The 19,901-nt window shown below is 30.5% G+C and overlaps 3 protein-coding genes across 4 annotated transcripts; 2 read left to right on the forward strand and 1 right to left on the reverse strand.

The window, feature by feature from the left end:
• Positions 1–4,625: 4,625 nt before the first annotated feature.
• LOC25486125 (N6-mAMP deaminase) lies at positions 4,626–7,822 on the forward strand. 2 transcript variants are annotated; one of them, XM_013607333.3, is made up of 11 exons: positions 4,626–4,829; positions 4,914–4,990; positions 5,665–5,756; positions 5,850–5,909; positions 6,026–6,244; positions 6,327–6,403; positions 6,498–6,567; positions 6,646–6,759; positions 6,844–6,910; positions 7,381–7,485; positions 7,578–7,822. In XM_013607333.3, the coding sequence occupies exons 1-11, from the start codon at positions 4,747–4,749 to the stop codon at positions 7,700–7,702; spliced, it is 1,089 nt and encodes a 362-aa protein (XP_013462787.2). In that variant the 5' UTR covers positions 4,626–4,746; the 3' UTR covers positions 7,703–7,822. The 2 variants fall into 2 exon arrangements, with proteins under 2 accessions (XP_013462787.2, XP_013462785.2); XM_013607331.3 differs by having other exon boundaries at positions 4,673–4,833.
• Positions 7,823–14,606: 6,784 nt separating this feature from the next.
• On the forward strand, positions 14,607–17,071 carry LOC25486126 (probable serine/threonine-protein kinase PBL23). The gene is made up of 5 exons (XM_013607334.3): positions 14,607–14,760; positions 15,006–15,187; positions 15,322–15,511; positions 15,964–16,355; positions 16,457–17,071. Exons 1-5 carry the CDS (start codon positions 14,634–14,636, stop codon positions 16,745–16,747), a joined length of 1,182 nt encoding a protein of 393 aa, XP_013462788.1. The 5' UTR covers positions 14,607–14,633; the 3' UTR covers positions 16,748–17,071.
• A 281-nt stretch (positions 17,072–17,352) lies between these two features.
• Positions 17,353–18,094, reverse strand: LOC25486127 (uncharacterized). Its single transcript, XM_013607335.3, has one exon. It carries the CDS (start codon positions 18,032–18,034, stop codon positions 17,705–17,707), a length of 330 nt encoding a protein of 109 aa, XP_013462789.1. The 5' UTR covers positions 18,035–18,094; the 3' UTR covers positions 17,353–17,704.
• Positions 18,095–19,901: the final 1,807 nt, after the last annotated feature.

Consider the following 19,901-nt stretch of genomic DNA (forward strand, 5'->3'; position numbering starts at 1 on the left):
CAAATATATAGTATAGATATATGTGTGTATGCGCTACTTGTTCAGCCTGTGAACTGTCTTGGAGGAGCATTTGTCTTGCGCTCTCTGTGAATGAAACTAGACGATGTTTTTCTGCTAAATTTGTGTAAACATCCTCAATCATATCTAGAGCAATATCAATATCAAAAAATAAACGTATTATTCAAGCATTTCATTTAACACTTAAAGCACAATTCACAATATCTAAATTCCTAATTTAAATATGAACACTACAATTCACTAAAATTACAAACAAACAACTAAGCTAAACCCTAAACAATACATAAATCATTGCGGTTACTAATTTATCAGAAAATTTCTTCTCTTAATTTTAGCTTTCACTTATAGAGAATTTTCGCATTCAACATTAAAGTTTTAACATGTATAGAGAAAAATGATCCCAAAAAGAACTACAAGACTAAAATATGGAATAATTATTTCATATTTTAGTTCGAAATAATATGGTTTTTAGATTGCATCAATAAATTAATGTTCAAGTGATTGATTGTGTCAATCTATTATTTTGGTGGTGATTAAAAAATAGAATAAATTGTACCCAAAAAAAATAAGAATAAATAATTTCATTATGGATGGTCTCACCCACTTGCATGTTAAGAATTTAGAGTGTGATGTTGTTTGTTTTTTGGTTTGTATTGGTGGGGGCATTTTCATTTTGAACCCTTGTATTGTTTGGGGTTCTTTGCCATTGAGTACTTTTTGAGTATTTGTGTTTTGTTGATTGAGACGTTTAATATATTTCTGGCTTATTGAAAAAAGCCAAATAAAAAGACATGAAAACTCGAATATTCTAAAATTAAATTAGTATGTAGAATGCAGTTATGGAAGCAAACCAACATTTATATTTGATATGGTATATTGATATTGACTGAATTGAACTATCACTTACATTACATGGCCACCCAAAGATTTAGTCCAAGATTTACAGCTATTTCTAACGTATAAGGCACCATGCACCATCAAAATTCTAGCTGTTACCCATTGTACGTGGGAAATGGTCCCAACTTGTACTCTTGTTTCTTATTTATAGGGTAAGCTAAATTACCATTAGGTAACTCAAGTGGTAATAGGAGTGTGATTAAAATAGAAAATTTAATTTAGCTAGCTATGGTTTTCTGCACTGTAATGTAATGAAAAAATTAAAAAATATTGTAACTACGCCCATGACATCACATGCAGTGTCTACTCTGAAATTTCGTCTAGGCAATTTTGTGATCAATTTGTGAGATCATCTTTTGTCTCAATTCCACACCAAATCCAAGACAAAAACAAAATAAAATCTACAGCATCTGTGTCTCTAGAGCACAAAATTCGACAGCACATTAACATTTTGTGACACATACCAATGAAACAACTCATTCATGTTGTAACTTTTCGATGGTACCAATCTCGTGTGTTTCAAAAGCTGATTGAGGTTTTCTCTTGTGTATATGTTCTGGATTCCAATGAAGATTGCACCACCTGCATATTCATATCTAATGGTTGATTTGGTCTAGATAAAACGACAATATTGAAAATGGATGTAAAAAGGTAAAGAGAAAATAGGATAAACAGTCTACTTAACTTAGCTGGTAAGGACAATGAGCTAGTTTAACTGAGCTAGTTTTCCATTTCACACAGATTAAGAAAAGTGTATAAAGGAAATAGAGAGAGAGAGAGAAAAAAAAAATAGTTTTGAGTGTCTTTTTCAAGTATTAGTGCATTCTTCTTTATCATAAATGTAAAGTAAAATATATTGAATTGAGAGTTGTGAAAGTAGTATTAATTAGAGTTATAATTGAAAAAAAGTAATTAATGTTGTATTGAAAAGTGAAATGGGTCAAAATTCTTAAAAAAACTTTTTTTTACAAATGTAAAGTCTGGGTCAAAATTTTTTATGGGACGGAGGGAGTATAATATATATAAAGTCTGGGTGACGAACCCCAGACACTATACCCCATTTTGAAAGAATTTTGCAAGAGTACCCAAACAAAGTCAAGCATATTTAAGATTTTTCCTAATTTTATATTTTTGACCATTTGTTTATTCTTTTTAGATTTAAAAAATAAAAACTCAACCTCCAACCCCTAAGGACCGCCTTATTCTCATGATCAATTACATCGTCAAATATATTAGTATGTGTATGTCTATGTGCGCGCGTGTGCGTTTGCATGTGTGTTCTATATGTTGTCTATATTACTCAAAGTTTATGGGTCCGTCGCTGTGTAAATTCTCTACGATGGTAATGATATAAAAAAAATGGTGATTGAAAATTTAAAAAAAAAAAAAAAGGTTTGAGCAAATGATATTATGGGAAATTGATTACTTAGTCGTAATAAAATTGAAATAATGATAAAACTATTGAAGTTATTAATTATACGACACTGTGTGGATAATAATTTACGTAAACACTGAAGTAATTAAGCACTAGTGGCAAAGGAAGAAAACGAAATAAAACCTACTAAATTGAAAAATTGAATGTTGAGAGGATGTTACGTGGAATAATCTGGTATAAATGTAGGGGGGACACATTTCTAGAGTCAAATTCTTACGTCTTTCCTTATATAAAAAAAATCATTTTGTCTTTTGAATACTGGACAGACCCACATGGATGATATGCACCCATAAGAAAATCAATGCATACTAGATTATGGTTTGTAGTGTCACTATAGTGCAGTTGAGCCTGTAAATTGTAATATTTGGCAATATCTTAGTAAAATATGGGTCACATTCGACAAGTCATTCCTCGAAAGTTTGAGGAAAATGGTAGTTAGTTTCTGACTCAGACTAATGTCTCATTGGACTTCTTTTTCTATTCTTTTTTTTAGGTTTTTCTTATGTGTTTTTTACAAGAAAAAGTTTAGGCAACTTGAACGTAAAAATTACTTACAAATACTTAAAGTTAACACTAACAAAATAATTATAAACTATTTTCTTCGTCTTAAAATATAAGCAAAAATTAGTCAACAAAAGTTAACGTATTTGGTTCAAAATTTATATCAGATACATCAACTTATGTTGACTCATTTTTACAGAGGTCGTATTTAAAAAAAAAGTCTTGCTAATCAGTACCCTCATGGCAATGATTAAAGAATCTACAAATAGAAATTTTGTTTTAGAAATGTAAGATTTTACTTTGGATAAAGTAATGATTGCACAACTTTTTCGTAAAAACTTACTTATTTTAAATTTTTAATTTTTAATCATTGCCCTTAGAACATTAGTTAGCATTCTCCTTAAAAAAAAAAAAAAAATCCTTCTTATAAGAGTTCAACTCGCATTTAGATGAAATGAGTCAACTTTATAATAATTGTGTCATTTTTCATTGACTCTTATATTATTGTTATACACTTTTTTTTTTTTTTTTTTTTTACATTTTCATTAATATAGCTCTTGTTCTTTAAAAAAGATCTCATATTTAAATTTAAATAATAACAAAAAAATGCACAATCCTTAAAAAAGTTGGTTGAAGGCGTTTTACATGATGAAAACAATAATCATGTTTTTCTTTCAAAAAAAAGTTCTTGTTAACACTTCAATTTCCGATGCATTGAATGCATAATTTTTCATAAAAATTTACTATTTAAAGTACTTAAAGTTTCCCAAAAAAATAATACTACCTCCGTCCTTAATTATAAGATTTTTTTGTAAATTTTTTTTGTCTCTTTTTATAAGACCATCTGCTATTTCCAACTGTATTAATTATTGTTTTACATACATGCCTCTATTTATTATACATGTTTTTCTTCAATCAGCAATAAATAATATGTTGAAAACATAAACCAACTCTCTCTCTTAAAGGATAAAATTGTAAAAACAATAGTAATTACAAACATATTTAATACAAATATTCACTATCTTAATTCCCGTTGTTTTTTCAAAAGGGTCCTATAATTAAGAACGGATGTAGTAATTATGTTTTATACCGTGTTTTTTTTTTTTAAGGGAATGTTTTATACCGTGTGTTTTTTTTTTGAAACAAAAAATCAAATACCGTGTTCTTGTCTTGAAAATTGAACATTGATATAACAATTAACAATAGTTGAAAAAAAAATAGCATTTAATTTAAAGATAAATTGGAAATAATTTCATTAACATATTTTTTAAACATGTTTTATACCATGTTTTTGTTTATTTTTTAATTAACAATTTTGAAGTTTTTGTCGCTTATATATGATACCATCAAAGGATTAACTCATTGTCCCTCGTGAGTTTAGTTCAATCGGTAGGGACAATGCATATAATATATACAAGGTTGGGGTTCAAAACCCGGTCACCATAATAAAATAAAAAATTAACTCATTTATTTTATCATTAAAATAAAGTTCTTGTTAAAAAAAAAAATCATTAAAATAAAGTTCTTTAGCATTAAAATAAAGTTCTTGTAAATAAATGTTTTCGTGATACTTTTGAAGACTTAATCGATAAGTTTTCATAAAAAAAAAATGTATTAAATACTTGGAATTTATTAGTTTAATTTTTTAAAATAGTAATAATGTTTAAAGACACTCTTTGGTATTTCTTTAAAATAATAGAAATTGGATTTGTTGACCAAAAAAAAAAAAAGGATTTGGGACCAATAATAAATCATGCTGCAGCTGTAGTTTTGCGTGAAACTTTCTGACTCATATACACGAGCAAGCATAGCAAAAAACACATCATCTTTCTTTCTTTTTCTTCTATATATTAGTGACGTTTCTCAACACAACAAATAATACCATACTCACAAAAATGGAAAAGAATTGGTGTCTCTCAATGCCAAAGGTTGAACTGCATGCTCACCTCAATGGTTCCATCAGAGTCTCTACACTCTTGTATGTACGTCACCCCTTCTTTTCTTTTTTTTCATAATGAATTAATTAATTATTATCATTATAACATAAATGTTTTATTCACAGAGAACTTGCCAAGTCTTTGAATGAAACTCAAAAGGATGCTATAGATTTCTCTCAAGTCGAACATCTCATCACCAAATGTATGTATTCTCCTGTTTGATTGTCAATATATATAAAACATTGCTAACATGTCACTCTCTTTTTTTGTTTGTGTTGTTTAATTTCAAGTTTTCAATACCTTTGGTTGATATTGATTTTGATTTTTTTTTTTTATGAAGTTTGATTTTTAGACATATGTGTTGGCCTATCATTTGTGTCCTGTGTTTTGTGTTTGATTTTGTTAACAAAAGGACAACACAAAATTCATCATATTAGGATAAGTATAGTCACAAAAGTCATATGAATTATTATATTTTTATTTTAGGAACATCATAGGCTTGCTTTAGAAGTATAGTTATAGACAAAACATGACTTGACTACTGGGTTGCATGCATTCTCTTCCTTTTGTCTAATTGTTGTTAGAATTTGTTTTGTTTTTATTAGTACCTCCATCCTTAAATATATGATATGTCGACTAAATATGAGAATTAAGAATGTTGATAGTAGTATTAAAGAGAATTGATTTATGTTTTTCATCCAAGTATTTACCACAGAGTAAAAAAATGTTACTGCTGGGGATATGTTGGTAAAAATAATAATTAATGCAATTGAAAATTCGAATGGGATCTTATTAACAAGAACGGGAAAATCTTAAGAGGGTCTTATATTTCTGGACGGATGTAAGCAAGTCTTATATGTGGCTTTGTTGTTACAGGTGATCTTACACTGACTGAAGTATTCCAATTGTTTGATCTAATTCACAATGTCATCACTGATCATAACACTGTTACAAGAATTACAAAAGAGGTATGGCTTCTTATTTACTATATGAATTTTTTTATTGCAAAAATTCATTGCAATTTCATTTGTACTAGTAATGATGATAATAGCTAAAAACAGGTCATTGAGGATTTTGCATCAGATAATGTTGTCTATTTGGAGTTAAGGACTACTCCAAAGGTAACCTAGCAAGATCATTTTGCAATTCTACGCGTTGTTATTATTTGTTTCCATTACATTGAAATAGAGTTTGATGATTGATCGGATAAAGAAAATGTTTGATTGTTTTCATTCAGAGAAACGATTCAATTGGAATGAACAAACGCTCGTACGTTGACGCTGTAATAGAAGGCTTGAGATCAGTTAGCTCGGTTGATGTGGATTTCATTCCAAAGACTGGAGATTCTAAATTTCTTACCAATGATAAATGCAATGGGAATTCTAGAAAAAGAATCATTTTTAGGCTTATCTTAAGCATCGACCGCAGAGAAACAACAGAAGCAGCTATGGAAACTGTAAGCTAAAATTTGATAGTAATTTGACGAGTTTAAGTTTGTTTGATGCTTCTTTTGAACATATGATGTTTATTTGTTGCAGGTCAAGCTTGCACTAGAAATGAGGCATTTAGGTGTAGTTGGAATTGATCTCTCTGGAAATCCAAAAACTGGTGAATGGTATAAAAATCTTATCCAGTACTGAAGTGTATAGAATTGCATTTTAGATTTTAGAAATTCATGCTTATACCTATTTTCATTTTGTATTTTGCAGGACTACTTATTTACCAGCACTGAAATTCGCGCGAGAACAAGGTCTTAATGTAACACTTCATTCTGGAGAGGTGAGTTATTCTTTAGATCTTAACTCTTACATGAGTTTCGCGACTGATTTATTCTTCTGACTGACAAAATGTTTTTAGATACGCAATTCGAAGGAGATAAAAAATATGCTTGAATTTCATCCCCAAAGGATTGGACATGCTTGTTACTTTGAAGATGAACACTGGAGAAAGTTGAAGTCTTCTAAAATTCCGGTTAGGCTTTCGCATGCTCCTTCAATTAATTGAAGTAAGGTTTTCGATCAAATGTATAAATTATTTCATCTTGACTATTTTCAGGTTGAAATTTGTTTGACATCAAACATCAGGACATTCTCTGTAGCATCTATAGAAGTTCACCATTTTGGTATGTTCTTTTGCTTATGGTTTACATTGATGAACATGAATATAGAATCAATCAAAGAATTGTTTGTTTAACTTTACAAAACATGTTGTAGGCTTTAAAGTGACTATAAGTTTTTTGGACAGTATTTATTTTATATTGCATATCAGTTATCCATTTTGAAGTCATTTCATATAGTTGTAAATAGACTTTTACTAAAGGATCAACTTCAACAAGTAGTTCATGTTTGGATAAACAACTTAATTAAGTGCTTTTAACATAAGTGCTTATGTATAAACCATTTCTATAACAAAAGATAAAAGAAAATTGTTTTCATATAGATTATAAGCTGTTTTCATAAGCTATCACAAAGAGCTTATAAATAAGCAGAAAACAGCTTCTATACATGTCAAGTGTAGATAAGCTCAAATAAGTCAAACAAAACAGAAATGTAAAATGTAGTCTCTCTTAACACAATGTTCTTGTTCATGCAGCTTATTTGTATAAGGCAAAACATCCTTTAGTCCTATGTACTGATGACACATGTGTATTCAATACAACTCTCTCCGAGGAATACAAATATGCTGCTGATTCATTTGGTAGGGCTTTTTATTTTTTTTTAATCTTGCAACTAGTTAATTAAATTCAAGCTAATTAACTGTTAAATGCATTTATTTTGTCTATTCTTTAGGGTTGGGAAGGTGGGAAATGTTTGAACTATCAAGGAATGCTGTGGAGTATATATTTGCAGATAATGGAGTGAAGAATGATTTAAGAAAATATTTTAATTCAGTGTCAAAGAATATGGAAGTGTGAGTAAAATTTTCATGTAAGAGAATATTTTTATTTGGTTCATATGACTATATGTCAGTCAGGGATTGCAATAATAGACAAATAAAATACCCTTAATAATATTGAATATTTATTTCATTGCAATTGCATGTGCTAAAATTGTTGCAATTAACCACTTCTTAATTTTACCTCTTCCATTGATGTCTAATTAGAAGTCAATGTAAAACTATTAATGCCGATTGTACATGCAGCTTAAACTTATAAATCACTTATGAATGAGAGTTGAGTTTAGTGGAAAGATCTAAACTCCTACAATATGATAAATCATGATTCGAATTACACAATAGATGTATATATGATATTGTCTTATATCTCGAATAGTATAATTTGAAGGGAACCTAATGGAAACAGAGAACAAAAATGACTACAACTTAGGGTTTAAGTTAGGACTTGGTCCCATAATACACTTATTTTGAGGTTTTTAAGATTAAATTATACAAAGATATTACTCATACACATCCACCCCAAATGGTCCTATCACCCCCATATTATTCAAAATTCCAATGTTGATATAGGGTGTCACAATTATGTGTTCAAATGAGCCTTCGTCCCTTTTTTTTTGTAGAGTAGTCTAATGACTAAAATTTACCTTTTTCAAAGTGAATAAGTGGAGTGTCGTTAGTTCGAACCCCGACTTCTGCATATAATAATGCATGTCTTATCAACCGAAATATGCTCATGGGACGCATTCACCCTTTTATTAACAGAAAAGAAAAGAAAAAAAAAGTATGTGTCCAAATAACAGCATGCATTGTGTACACTATGTTTTGATAAGCTTTTGGATTTTTTTAATTATAACCTTCTAAAACATGCAAGCTTTGGAGTATATATTGTGTGCAATGTTGATATACCGTGTCACGATTATGTGTCCAAATAACAACATGCTTTGAATATTGACCATAAAAAAAGTATATAATTAAGTTCATAAGTCAAATCGTTCACACGATAATGGTGCTTGAGATATGGTTTTCTGAATCGTTGGACATTTTGTTAATTCAGGTATGTGTTTGATAAATGGGGCTACTTTTCACACTTCGAATATTAAATGAGATCCATGCATATGGAAAATCCACTAATTTTGTTGTTGTTTGGATGCATATTTTTAGGTATAAAAATATTTTAGGATTTTTTTAGATAATTTGTGTATTTTGAATATTATTCATAAAAATGAGAGTTTTTTTTTTGACAGCACATTGCAATCCATCAAAGACTTAATTGTATCAATGTTTGTTGTAATAGGTGATTATATGTGTACACGTTTAACTTTTTAACATTCATTTAACACTTTATTTTTTTCTCTCTATTTTTCTTTACATCACAACGTTAATATATCACATCTATTACGTCATTTTCTTTATTTTTTTTTTCTCTCAACATATATATAAATATTGAATATTAGATATACATGAATCATTTTCCAATACCAATATGTTGTATGCATGGGTACCACGTGCTTGATAGGTACCACCGACTTCAATAGTGAATGAACCACTGTTCCATCACTTTCAATGGACAATTGTATGAAAGTATGACCACCTTTGTCAATTGCGGCATTTGATCTAACAACTTTAATATTTTTATCAATTAAATTAAGATTAGTGAACTTTTTAATAAAATTTTCATTAACATTTAAGTTATTTTCCAAATTAAAATCCAAATCTACATCACATCAACTTATTTTATTTGATCTTGTTACAATTTTTCTCTTCGGATTCAAATTTAACAACTCATAGTTGTGAGGAATTTGAAAACTAACAACTTAATATAAAGTATATATTACGTATTTTTTTTGAGTAAATTACACTCTACTCCCTTCAAAGATGCTTGAATTACACTCTCCTTCCCTCTTATGTTAAAATATACACTTACCTCCCTTGAAAAGTAAAATTTATACTCTCCTTTCCTATAAGATGCTTGAATTACATCTCCCTCGCTTAATAATTAAATATGGACTACACTTTAATCTATTTTAACATAAATAAATATTATTATAATATATTTTAATTTTGAAATACCATTTAAAAAATATATAAATTCGTTTATTTATAATCTAAATGTCAACGACAATTAAATTTAAATCTTTTGTTATTAATTTTATAATTTAGAGTATAAAATTACTTTTAAATAACCATACTTAATCGACTTTAGTAATTTTATAAATATTTTAATTTTATTTTGGGTTGTTTCATATTTTATAAAAGGCTTTAAAACTATATGTTAATGAAATTGTGAATAAAAAATAAAGAAAGATATGTATTCAAAATTTGATTATATTAAAATGAACCTGCAATACTATTTTTCTTTGAAGTGTGTTAGATTGTTTTTTTCCTAGATTTTTAAAAATAAAAAAACTATTGAAGGACTAAAGCGTAGATTTTAACTTAAGAGGGGAGATGAATGAAATTTAAGCTTCTCTCAAGGGAGGGGAATGAAATATTTTCTAATATGTTTTGAATAAGAGGGGAGGGGAGTGTATATTTTAACATAAAAGGGGAGGAGAGTGTAATTCAAACATCTTTGAGAGGAGGGAAGTATAATTTACTCTATTTTTTATTTGTCTTTCAATGCTCCGGTGTGGTACATTTTCTTTATAGATTATATGAGTTTTATTAATTAATTAAGTAAAAAAGGGTAACAAGTTAGATGTAAATAAAGTCAACTCTTTCTATTCTTGAAACTTTGACGAGAATAGCCATAAGCCATCTATTATGGGATGTGAGATGCTGGAAAACACACATGATGAATGTGTATACTTTTTTTTCTTGAAAAGGAAATGTGTATACTTTTTTTAGATCTCTCCATTGAATTGAATATGTACCTATTTCATTATTTTATAACTATTTTTAATAAATTAATTTTTATTATTCTTTAAAAAAAATAGATAAATTAATTTTTATTAGTTAAACCATAAAACCAAGGAACTTATATAGTATTTGTTTTGGTGTTTTCCTTTTACACAATGCAAAAATAACAACCCTTTCTCATTATTATTTTTCGGATAGGTCCTTTTCTCATTATTATTAGAGATTTACTTTTCCCACCCTATGCCTTTCCTCGTGAGCCCTATTTTTTTCCCTTCTTACCTCTGGTTCGAATTTCGTTTTTCGGATTGCATTGTTAGAATTTTGTAGATGTATTCGGATTTTAAAATCCGGAATGAGTTTTTTTCCATAACTTTTACAATTTTAAGCTTTAAAATTCATAAAATAAAATGCAAATAAAATAAAAAATATAAATAAAAAGATACAAACATAAAAACAACTCATTTTATTAATATATGAACAATACATTACAATAATTTTCAAACTTTTTAAGCTTATTATATAAGATCCTAAATCTCTTTCAAATCTCCTAAGAGCCTAATTCTAATCTCCTAAGAGCCTAACCACTGCTATGTGATAGGACATAGCAGTAGTTTCCCTATTGGAGGGCAACTGGAGGAGGATGGAAGAAGAGAACAATGCCCATGATGGAGGTAGGGGTGCTCAAACTTACGCCCAGACATGCCAAGCTAAGAACCACACTGACCCATATGACCCCCAGATGAATCGCACTTCGTTGCAGCGCGGTTCCATCCTCATTGACCGTTCATACAAGCCCTTAAAGTTTTCAACGAGACCCTTATCTATGAAAGGCCAACGATGGAAAACCATGGTTGTAGAAGGAAGAAGAGGATGAGAGGGTGGGAGAGGATGGTGTGAGAAGTGGTGGAGTTTGGAATGCTATTTATAGGGGGGGTGGTGATGAGTCATTTATTGACTATTTTAATATGCTTTTTAGTTTAGTTTTATTTAAATTTTATTTGATTTTATATTAGTATTATTTCCTTTTTAGGATAGTTTACTTTAAATTGCATTTTATTATATTTCAGGAATGAATATTGGATGGATTGAGTCTTGGAGCAAAAGAAAGGGACTTGGAGCCGATTGGATGCAAAAATATAAAGATTGAGAGACAAAAATATGTCTCCCACAAGTCAGAAGCTTGGCACGGCCCGTGCTAGCCTTGGCACGGCCGTGCCACCCTCCAGAGTCGCTTTTGCTGCTTTTGCTTAGATTTTAAGCTACTCTATTTTTAGCCCAAATGTAATAGCTTAGATTTTAAGTCGATTGAATGCTATAAATAGAGTAGTCATCCATCACAAACATTCATCTTTTCTGGGAATACAATATGTGACAATTGTATTTCTAATAAATGTTCATTTACTTTATTGTTATATACTTTTATGTTTTCTCTCTTCTTCTCCTTGTCTACGATGAACATTAGTGAGTAGACTTCTCTTGTCTTGGGATTGTTGGATAAGTCTAATAACATAATCCTAATCAAACCAAGCTTTAAACCTTAATCTTATGTAACCCTAATTCCTTATTTGAATTCACCGCTTTAACATGGATCAACCATTATCAAACTGTGGAAACGAAAGTGGAGGGTTTGATAATTGTTTATCCATCATCTCAAATATCAATTCATAAAACGAAAGTGGAGCTTTGATATTCGAACAAGTTAATTTAGACAAAGATTGTAAAGGCAGCGAAATAGTCTTTACAATCTTTGAGACATATAGTTTCGATCTTCAAGGGAACTAATAATGATCAAGTCAGCGAAATAGGCTTGGTTGTTAGAGGAACCAAAATCTAATAGTAATCAAGTCAGCGAAATAGGCTTGGTTGCTAGAGGAACAAAAGAGAAACTGTCTTGAGAAATTAGGTCTAACATAAGGTTATAAGTTTAATAGTTTGGTTTGTGAAGGACTTGTCATTAGGATGAACCAATAATTCCAAGACTTTTATCTTTTCTTTTATTATTTGCTTTTAATTAAAAATACAAACCTTTCTACCTTATAAAATCTTCAGTCTAATCATTATCTAAAGTTAATTGAATTCATAACTCACTGTCGGAACGATACTCATATTTTTACTACTTCGGTAAGACCGTGCACTTGCGGTTTTATCCCATCAGGTGGGTCAAAAACGGTTGGAAAGTCATAAATGTGGTAAAAGAATGTGGTAAAGTTGGCACTGATGCATGTGGTGCAAACCACCGACATGCCACTGATGCATTCCGGAAAATAAAATCCGGAATGTACCTTTGTGTTCCGGAATATATTTTCCGGACTAATACGATAATGGTGAACGAGGAAAAAGTTGGCACTTCTTGTATGGCTAAGGAAGTTTCGTAATGTTAATCCGGAAAGCTTCAACATTGGATTCTTTTGAAAGAGAGCCATTAATGTAGGTTTGGACGGTTACAACCACTAACATGTTTTCATTGACTGTAGTAAGGACCTAGGACTTGTTTTATGCTATAAACAGACTTCCATCTTCAACAAATACCTTCATTGTTCACTTCACCTCTTTTCTTCCATTTTCTTCAAATGTTTTTAATTTTTTAGGGTTGTCGGTGGTGTCATGGTCATTGTTGACTGTTCATATGAACCCTGCAATTGCATTGCAGCTTGTGTGGGGTTCATATAACGGTCAACAGAGACCATTGACATCAAAGAAAGACACAAAAAAGCACGTAATATCTGATCCGGATTTCGTTTTCCGGAAATCACTAACAATCTAGTCCGGATTATGTAAACAGGACCAGGGGTATTTTAGTAAATTTTGCAGGGCGCGAGAAGGCAGCACGGTGGGAAAAGTAAAACTCTTATCATTAATACCATGTAAGGACAACTATGTTTTTATTTTTTTTATTTTTTATGGGTGGATAAAATGACAAAGTCATTATAAACTCGCACACACATGTGGAGGTGTTGGGATTCAAACACAGTCATGGCGTCCGACCTCACAATTTCAAAATTTGTCAGTTGAACTGGGACTTATGGATAAGGACAGCTAGGTTTTATCATAACTATAATATATATATATATATATATATATATATATATATATCGAAGAAGTAATAACTTACTTCCTCCGGTCTTATTTATAAGAGATATTTGACTTTTTTTATTCATTGCATAAATGATATATTTGGTCTATATTGTAGACAAGATACATCAATTATTCAATGAATCTAAAAAGTCAATTTTTTTCTTATAAATAGGACCGGAGGGAGTACTATATAAGTTCCTTGGTTTTATGGTTTAACTAATAAAAATTAATTTATCTATTTTTTTTGAAAGAATAATAAAAATTAATTTATTAAAAATAGTTATAAAATAATGAAATAGGTACATATTCAATTCAATGGAGAGATCTAAAAAAAGTATACACATTTCCTTTTCAAGAAAAAAAAGTATACACATTCATCATGTGTTTTTGCAGCATCACATCTCATACTAGATAGCTATTCTCGTCAAAGTTTCAAGAATAGAAAGAGTTGACTTTATTTACATCAAACTTGTTCCCCATTTTCTACTTAATTAATTAATAAAACTCATATAATCTATAAAGAAAATGTACCACAGCGGAGCATTGAAATACAAATAAAAATTACGTAAAATATGGCAAAAACAACTTGTTATCCTTGTCACACTTACCTTAGAAATGATAAAGTATGTAAAAGAAAAATAACCAGCTAAGGTTAACTATCTCAAAAGAATACCATTTTGTTACCAAAAACTATTTTAAGAAAATCACAACATCATCTTTCTATCACGTATATAAAAAGTTTATCCAATATTTGAAACATGCATAACGTCTTTCAGTTACAACAAATTTAATCAATAATTAACCACATTGTATCATTCTTGTTTCCCTTTTACCAAATTGTTCCTGAGATTAATTAAGGTACCTGTGATTAATAAATTAATTATTTATTAATCACAGGTACTTATTAATTAATCTTGTTACCAAATAATAAAAGTCCTAGGTGTACAACAATTAACAATCTTGTTACCTCTCAAAAAAAAAAAAATCAACAATATTATTAAGGTTTGTTTGAAAACATGAGTTGCATTCCATGTTGCTGCAAATCCGAGGTTAAATCAACCTCTTACAACCAAGTTTCCAACAAAGTTTCCAAAGGAAGAAGAACATTTAAATCATTAGCAGATGCTATGTCACGAAAAACAGGTATGTGGTATATGATTCATTCTAGATAGATACACAAATTAATATATATATATTATTTTCTAATTCAATCAAACAATATTTATTAAATTGCATGTTCATACAAAAAATAAAAATTTTGTTGTATGATAATTCCTTCCTCAAAACCACACTGTTCTATTGTTTTTGGTTCATTTCTTAACATGGTATATATATATCCAAATGGAAATGTGGATTAATAATTTGTTTGATCTTAAATTAAATTGCAGGTAGCAGCAGACATAGACAAATTACAACAGAAATACTAAAATATGGAGCTGCAAAAAACGATGTTAAAGTATTAACATATGAAGAAATTGCTGAGGCAACAAACAACTTCGGTTCTGATTGTCTTGTGGGAGAAGGTGGATTTGGGAATGTGTATAAAGGATACATGAAAAGCATTGAACAAGTTTGTTTCTCTCTCTTTCTTGTAGTACAAGTTTGTTTCTTGTTTTACAAGTTATGTGAGTCTCATATTAAATACTCAATGTTCAGAATTTTTTACAAGTTATGAGAGTCTCATATTAAATACTCAATGTTCAGACTGTAGCTGTGAAGACTCTGAACAGGGATGGGAATCAGGGAACAAGAGAATTTTTCGCAGAAGTTTTAATGTTGAGTATGGTGAATCATCCAAACCTAGTGAAGCTTGTTGGTTATTGTGTAGAAGATGATCAAAGGATTTTAGTTTACGAGTACATGACCAATGGAAGCTTGGAAGATCACCTTCTTGGTAGGTAGTAGTATCTAAAAACATTATGTTTCTTAGACTTCTTTTTTTGGTGAATAGGAAATTGCATCCTTAAAATTGCAACCATCGATCAAAGTAGCCTCTCTTTTTTTCGAATTAGCAATTGCGTCCTTGACGTCAATCAAAAGGTCTCTTTGTTAAGTTATGCGAGTATGACTCACATGACATGTTAAATAAAGATGTGACATTCCACATGGGCTCCATATCATTTGTCAAGTGATGTGGAGACGCAACACATTCGTCCTAGAGACATAGCAATGATTTAGAGTCCACATGTTTCTAACTATTGAACTTAACGAAGAGATTATTTGATTGACATGTTACAATTTCAGGGACGAAATTGCCTATTCTCCCTTTTTTTTCAATTCACCGAAACCAAACTTTAGACAACACTAAAACTGAAACGATTGTGTTTGTTTGTTTGTTTACCACAGATATAGGTAATGATAAGGAACCATTGGATTGGCATACAAGGATGAAAATTGCCAACGGAGCAGCAAGAGGACTTGAATATCTGCATAACTACGCAGATCCACCGGTGATTTTTCGTGATTTAAAATCGTCTAATATACTATTGGATGAAAATTTCAATCCAAAGCTTTCTGATTTTGGTCTTGCCAAGATTGCCCCAAGAGAGGGTGAGTTTGTGCCCAAAACTAGAGTTATGGGGACTTATGGCTACTGTGCACCAGAATATGTTGCTACTGGTCAATGTACCTCAAAGTCAGATATTTATAGTTTTGGTGTTGTGTTTTTGGAAATAATCAGTGGTAGGAGAGTAATTGACACTGCCAGAGATGCAGAAGAACAAAACTTGATTGATTGGGTATGTCGCGTTAAATATGAGATTCAACGATGAAAATTTCATTAAACTTGATTGATTGTAGTGTTGCAATATAATGGTTGTCCTTGTTTATGAATTGGCAGGCACAACCTTTGTTTGAGGATAGAGCAAAGTTCACTCTAATGGCTGATCCTTTGCTTAAAGGAAAGTTCCCTGTAAAGGGACTATTTCAAGCCCTTGCAGTGGCAGCAATGTGTCTACAAGAAGAAGCTGACACGCGCCCGTACATGGATGATGTCGTAGAGGCTCTTGCACATTTAGCAGTACACAAAACTGATGAAAAAGACATAGCTGGTGAATCTATAAAAACTGCTGGTCATGTTGAATCTTTTAGAGCTCCAAGTGGAAGTTCATTTGCAGCTGAAAGGGCATAATAGTAGCTACAATATGGCCATACAACAGACTATTGGATTTCACTCAAAAGATTGTCCTGCCAAAAAAAATGTGCTTAGGGTATAATTCTGTTTGTGTAAAATGTCCTACTATTAAATGTTTAGGATTTAGTGATTTTCTTTTTGGATTGGAATCAGGATCCCTTTGATTCATCTTTCTTTCTTTTCATTTTTTTCAAAGAAAGTTTCGCCTGAGTTTTATATTTATTTCATTCATCATTGGACATCCGAGATACCGATGTCCAAAAACATACATGTATATTTCCAAATTCCAATTACAAATACATTGTTATTGTTTTTTTTACAATTTTACATAGATTAAATTTCGGGTGTAATCCAATCCCACAAAACTGGCTTTTAAAACGGTTGGTTCTTATCTCCAGGCCTGATCTCTAGTCAATATGAGACTTAAAACCTATTGTTTGTCCATGAGGCGTTAGCTTAGTGGTGAGACTACAGTCTTAAAACCTCAAGGAATGGAGTTAAGATCGTAGTCTCGGATGATCTGATAAGAATGATAATAATCAGCAGTACTAAAAGTGCAGGAAAATTGAAACACATGATCCGAAAGAGAGAAAAAAAGAGCATGATCCCAAAATTAAAAAGAAAAATAATTGTTCAAGTATAGCAACAAAATGTGAAAATTAAAATGAAGATGCTGCAAACATGCAAGTTTTGATCCCTCAGAACAAGCTAGTGCAGGCTAAATCAAGAAAATTAAAAAGAAAGTTACTTAAAAGGACTTGGATTCGACGAAGTAAATGTGTCACATAGTTACTGATTTTGGCCTTCCAATATCAGATCAACAATGAAGATTATATAACAATAATTTAAATTTAGTAAAGGTGTAATGTATGCCGACTGATCTGAAATCAATGACCGAGATCAATTAATACATGTAAACACATGCTTTTTCTATTGCAGTAGATCGGATCCCGCTTAGAGGTGAAAGTTGTTGATATCATCCCTGAGGATCTTGTAGCTGTAACCAGGAATTCTGTTGAATTGATTACTTTCATAATCTACTTCTGTAACAGAACATATTTTTCGGATGAACCTATTTGTTGAACTTCTTTGCTTCCTTTTCTTCCAGGTTGTTGGCAAAAACCAGAAACTAGGCTTCTTTGCTTTCTCCATGTCTACAAGATGTTGCTGAGGTTTCTGTGAAATTCCTCTTATGTCTAACTCAAACTTAGTGAAATATTCAATTTCCTTTCTCACTAATGATCCAATAGTGCCCCTTGTGCCTATAGCAACAGGTGCAGCCATTTCACATGGACTTATGCCAATGAATTATATGGCACTACTCTTTATAGTGCACGAGGCTTCTAGTTGAAGAAAGTAAGGGTCATGGTTCTTAATTTTCAATTAGGAGGAGCATCTATTTTTTTTTCTTTATTAAACTGTAGTATATGATTAAATGCTTTATGAAAAGCATATGCATGGAATTTAACAAAATTGAAACTTTAAAAAGTTGAAATGAGTTGGTTTATGGACATCATACTTTACACTTTTTGACACCATGTTTGTATTTTTTTAAGAAACTATTAAACATAGAATGTTTATCTTATTGACAATAACATATTTAGAGACATTAACATCACAAAACATGTGTAGCTAGCTATGAATGAAATGTGATAGGCACTGCCTAATCAAAAGTTTCTTATGCATACACCAGTAAGTGTTAACTACGATTAATTTTTTAGAAACTTTAACTGGAAATTCCTCTTTAAATTAAACAATTATTACTTTTCTATACTTTAAAATGCAAATTTTAAATTTCTATGGCGCTCAATGGTTACTTTTTATTTTTTTAATACATCATCATGTCATGTCAGAGTTATTCTCCGCCTTTCATGCCTTGGTTGTGGGAGAGAGGTTGAGATGTGTCTTTCATGGTTGAGGTGCTTTTTTCCCTTAAATTATTTGTATGTTTATTTTTGGAGAAAAATGATGATGCATAAAGTACTAAATTTGAAAATCTGTGAATACAATCATGTTCAATCAAGCAGTAATTAAATAGTGATTGGTATTTGTGAAATTGAGTCTCCATTATGACTCATCTAATATGAAATGTTAACATCATACATCGAAGACGACATTAACACGTCGCTGTTAAAAAATTTAAATATGAAATCATTGAATGTATCATGATTTATATGTGTTGATATTGAACATTGAACACGTCTTATATCATAAATATATTGTGTTAAAGAGCTCATCCAGATATATTTTTTTTAGTAAAAAAATATATTCATTCAAATCGATATAGTACATCGAAAATAAACACATTACCTCCAAGTTAATTGCATAAAACACCAAAATACATAGAGATGTGATAAAATCCAAGTGACCGAAATATTTATGTCTATAGAAATGTAACATTGACCCCTGAATCATTTTGATTGAATATGTAATCTATTAAATTTGTTTTGTCAATCTAAATCAGACGAACACTGCAACAAGATATAAAAACAAACAATGTCACACCAAAACAACAAACAAGACAACATCACGTTCAAAGTTTGAAATAAAAAAAATAAAAAAAAAACCAAATTTATGAGAAACCATTTATTTAGATGAAAAATAAGATTTAAAGTTAGAGAAAGAAGATGGAACTCCTGTCTCTAAAAGTTTGTATCAACTATTTATTCATTCATACATTAGTAACCACCAATATAGTGTAAGTAACACAAGGAGAGACGGCTTCAAATGTGGGGGTTGGAACTTGTAAGTGTCTTGGCATGGTTGTCACTTTATTTTGTATAATAATTTATTTTATTTTATTTTTATAACTGATGAGCCTTGAGGCGACATCTATAATATATAAATGAAAAATTGTAATACAAAAGAGAGGGTGGCAAAACCAAACCCTCAAAGGAACATTAACAAAATCGAAAGTTGGGAAGACCTAGCTTATTCCTACCTAGGTCCCCTCTAATTATAATTGGAGGAAAGGACCACAAGTGAAATCAGCAATAGATAAGCCTAAGTTTGCAAGTTTGTCAGCACGATGATTTTCTTCTCTGTAAATATGAGACAAGATGAATTGCATAGATTGAAGCTTTCCAACACAGTTGTTCCATCTATTCTTTAATTTCCAAGGAACTATAGAGGGTGACTTGATGGCCAACGT

The sequence above is a fragment of the Medicago truncatula genome, chromosome 2 (assembly GCF_003473485.1).
Source record: "Medicago truncatula cultivar Jemalong A17 chromosome 2, MtrunA17r5.0-ANR, whole genome shotgun sequence".
Taxonomy (NCBI): domain Eukaryota; kingdom Viridiplantae; phylum Streptophyta; class Magnoliopsida; order Fabales; family Fabaceae; genus Medicago; species Medicago truncatula.